Below are 3788 nucleotides of genomic sequence, written 5' to 3' on the forward strand. Positions count from 1 at the left end.
AGAGCATACCAATTATAAATGGCTCCAAACCCTGCTTAAATTAAGCATTATCCTCCAATCTTGTAATCAAATTAGACAAGGAAGAGTGAAGATATGGGTTCAGAAGTGACTCTAAAGCTTCCTGTGATCGACTTTACAAACCTCAAATTGGAAGCCAACAATCCTAATTGGGAGGAAGTAAAATCCCAAGTCCACAAGGCACTAGTAGAGTATGGTTGCTTTGAAGCAATTTTTGATAAAGTTCCTTTAGACCTTCGCAAAGCCATATTCGGTGCACTACAAGACCTCTTTGATCTCCCTCTTCAAACAAAGATACTCAATGTGTCTAAGAAGCCCTATCATGGTTATGTTGGCCAATATCCTATGGTCCCACTTTTTGAAAGCATGGGCATTGATGATGCAACTATCTATGACAAAGTAGAAAGCATGACCAACATCTTGTGGCCTGATGGAAACCAAAGTTTTAGGCACGTACCCTTAAAATTTTCAAATGCATACATAGTTATATTAACTATTCTTTTTCTTTATAATTTTGGAACTTGTATTTCCTTTGCCTCTTTCTTAATTTGTCTTTTCATTTAGCAGCAAAACTATTCAATCCTTCTCTGAGCAGCTATCAGAGTTGGATCAGATCATCAGGAAGATGGTTTTGGAGAGCTTGGGAATTGAAAAGTACTTAGAGGAGCACATGAACTCAACCAATTATCTTCTCCGGGTTATGAAATACAAAGGCCCTCAAACCAGTGACACAAAGCTAGGCCTCAGCGCACACACAGACAAGAACATTGTGACCATATTGTATCAAAATCAAGTGGAGGGTTTAGAGGTGTTGACCAAAGATGGAAAATGGATAAGCTACAAGCCTTCTCCTGAGAGTTTTGTTGTCATGATTGGTGACTCTTTACATGTAAACTTCATTCATAACTTTTCATTCAAACAACATAGATCATTCCAAACCTAAAAAATTAACATAGTAAACTATACTGAAAATTCTGAAATTTCGCGAGATTGTAGATAAACTCCTTACTTACTAATAATTTTTTGAAAAACATGACATTTGCTGACTAATATCTCTTGGACATTATATTAACCCTTAATTGTATGAAAAATATTGCAATGACCCTTTATAAGAGATGTCGCTATAAAGGGTGTTATATGCGATCTCACAAAATCTTAAGCAGTGTTAGTGTAATTTATTCAAATTACTACTATTATTGAATGATAGTGAAAAATGATAATTTACATGAATGTTTGCAGGCATGGTCAAATGGGAGGCTGCATTCACCCTTTCACCGAGTGATGATGAGTGGGAATGAAGCAAGATACTCTACAGGGCTTTTCTCTATCCCTAAAGGAGGGAGCATTATAAAAGCACCAGAGGAGTTGGTGGATGAGGAACACCCTCTTCTCTTTAAGCCTTTTGATCATGTTGAGTTCCTCAAATATTATTACACTGAAAAGGGCCAGGCAGATTCATTTGCACTGCGCACTTACTGTGGTGTTTGAGAAGCCATGGTCTGTGTTGTGGTGTGTTCAAATGTTCTGCGCTCAGTTTACCTTGAACTTAATAAAACTGATCCCCTATATGTGTTTGATGTGAATTTCTCCAATTGAAACTTGACAGGCAAAGTGTTCATGATTTGGTGATTTTAGTGATGAAGATTACATAGATCTCATTTTGACACAAAATTAAAACTTATTTGGAGCATTAACTAATTAGATTGGTGTCAGATTATTAGAAGGATGATTAATTTGGGGGTGTAGGGACAAGTACTTCTACAATGGTTTCAAAATTTAAGGACCAATAATTCATTTTAGAGTTAATTTATGATGAAGCGAAGCTTCTTGCACTAAGAAATCAGTTTCCGCTGTACCGGGTGCAAAATGGTTGGATCATACTTCGGAAGAAAATATGAAGTCGAGCATATATGATGGAAGATAATAGTATGAGCACATGATTATCAATCTCGCTTAGTGCATTAGTTTAGTAATCGAAGGGACAAGTATTGCCTATTACCACGTTAATCAGAACTAAATCGAAGGGAAGAAAAGCAATGAGCATGATGAACTTCAATAATTTCTTTTTTTAATTTCAAGGTTCTATTTTATATTGAATGATTAAGAACACATGTTTGAGAAAAATTATGATGTTACATTTCAGTTGCTTTAAAAAAAAAAGTTATATATGTTTGATAAGCAACTTAAACTTAGAAATATTTTCTTTTTCTAAAAAATTATTTATTTTCACATAATTTAATTACAACTATTTTTCAACGATTTTTTTCTCTCTTTAAAGTTCATTTATTATCCCTACAAATAATTATTTATTAAAATAATTTTTTAACAAATATATATAAATAAAAATTTATTCAAATTATAATATATATATATATATATATAAACAATTATCTATTTTCATGTATACAATTTTTAAATTATTTTACCTTTAAATTTTTAAATATTAAAAAATAATATTAAAAAATTAACTATTAAATATTCTTATAAACTCAGAACTTGAACTTTAAAATTTAAAAATTAAGAATAACATCAACTAATTGAATAAATATTAATAATTTTTAAATATTTTTAAAAAATATATAGAAATATAAAACATCTTAATTTCACTAATTGATTATAATAATATAATTGATTATTAAAATAATTAATTTTTACTATTTTCTCAAACACACTTTAACATTGATAATTCTTATTTAAAGATGTCTTATCTACCGGCGAATTTTTGTTATGACTAGAGGATGAAAAATTCTATTATTTTTTTAATTAATAAAAAATTTAATTTATATATACTAGTACAAAAAGGGTAATTTACGTCGGTTATTTTAAGCTTTTTACGCTAGGAAAAAGTCCGACATAAATGCGGGAGACGTAAATTTACGTCGGTTGTGATAGCCGATGTAAATTTATGTCAGACATTCACAAGAGCCGACGTAAAAAAGTTGTAAAAAAAAACATAACGCGTGCAAGCAGAACGGGCCGTTCTCCAAGCAGAATGTCCTGTTCTACTTGGAGCACGTCCCGTTCTGCTTGGAGAACGACCCGTTCTGCTTGGAGAACGAGTCATTCTGCTTAAAGATCCACCCAAACGCGAAGAATTTTCTACTTAGTATTAACTAATATATTAACAAACAATAATCTACCCAAACGCGAAAAAGAGGATAATATTAACTACTCAAACGCGCAAACGTACACTCAGATATAATACACTCAAAAGAAATCTTAACTTAGAAGACTCGAATTGCACATACACTCAAAGCTCTCTTGTTTAAATATTGACGCGCGCGTGAAGAAATTTGAAATTTGTAGATATTTTACGTCGGACCTTGTAGGGACCGATGTAAATTGGAAAATCTATGTCAGACACAAGCTATATCCAACATAGATTTTCTTTTTTACGTCAGCCCCTATAAGGTCCGACGTAAAAAAACTTGATTATAATTACAAAAATGTCACCGTAGTTTTTTAACGTTGAATTTTTCTTTGTCCAACGAGAATATAGTGACGTAAATTACCATTTTTTTATTAGTAATAAAAAAATTTAATTTAATACCTCAAATTTTTATCGAAGTTCCGTCACTGCTCCTATTTTATTATACGTCCTTTACAAAATATTTCAGATCCTTCATAAAAACAAAGTTAAATTAGGAGATTTCAAGTATAATTTTTTAATAATAATAATAAAAGTGTAAGTATAATTGTTACTGTACTATATACGAATGATGTTATTAAGTGCAGGTAGTATCTCTTAAAAGGATCCTATGATGGTATAA

At 31.4% G+C, this 3788-nt stretch overlaps 1 protein-coding gene across 1 annotated transcript; it reads left to right on the forward strand.

Annotated features, from left to right (window-relative positions):
- LOC109807588 (putative 2-oxoglutarate-dependent dioxygenase AOP1) lies at positions 1-1639 on the forward strand. Its single transcript, XM_020370131.3, has 3 exons — positions 1-467; positions 586-907; positions 1258-1639. Exons 1-3 carry the CDS (start codon positions 94-96, stop codon positions 1504-1506), a joined length of 945 nt encoding a protein of 314 aa, XP_020225720.1. The 5' UTR covers positions 1-93; the 3' UTR covers positions 1507-1639.
- The last annotated feature ends 2149 nt before the right edge of the window (positions 1640-3788 follow it).

This window comes from Cajanus cajan, chromosome 5 (genome assembly GCF_000230855.2).
Source record: "Cajanus cajan strain Asha chromosome 5, NIPB_CcT2T_4, whole genome shotgun sequence".
NCBI lineage: Eukaryota > Viridiplantae > Streptophyta > Magnoliopsida > Fabales > Fabaceae > Cajanus > Cajanus cajan.

Coding starts and splice junctions, on each gene's coding strand:
- LOC109807588 (XM_020370131.3), top strand. CDS start 94: ATGGGTTCAGAAGTGACTCTAAAGCTTCCTGTGATCGACTTTACAAAC. Junction 468..585: donor GATGGAAACCAAAGTTTTAG/GCACGTACCCTT, acceptor TTCATTTAGCAG/CAAAACTATTCAATCCTTCT. Junction 908..1,257: donor TGATTGGTGACTCTTTACAT/GTAAACTTCATT, acceptor GAATGTTTGCAG/GCATGGTCAAATGGGAGGCT.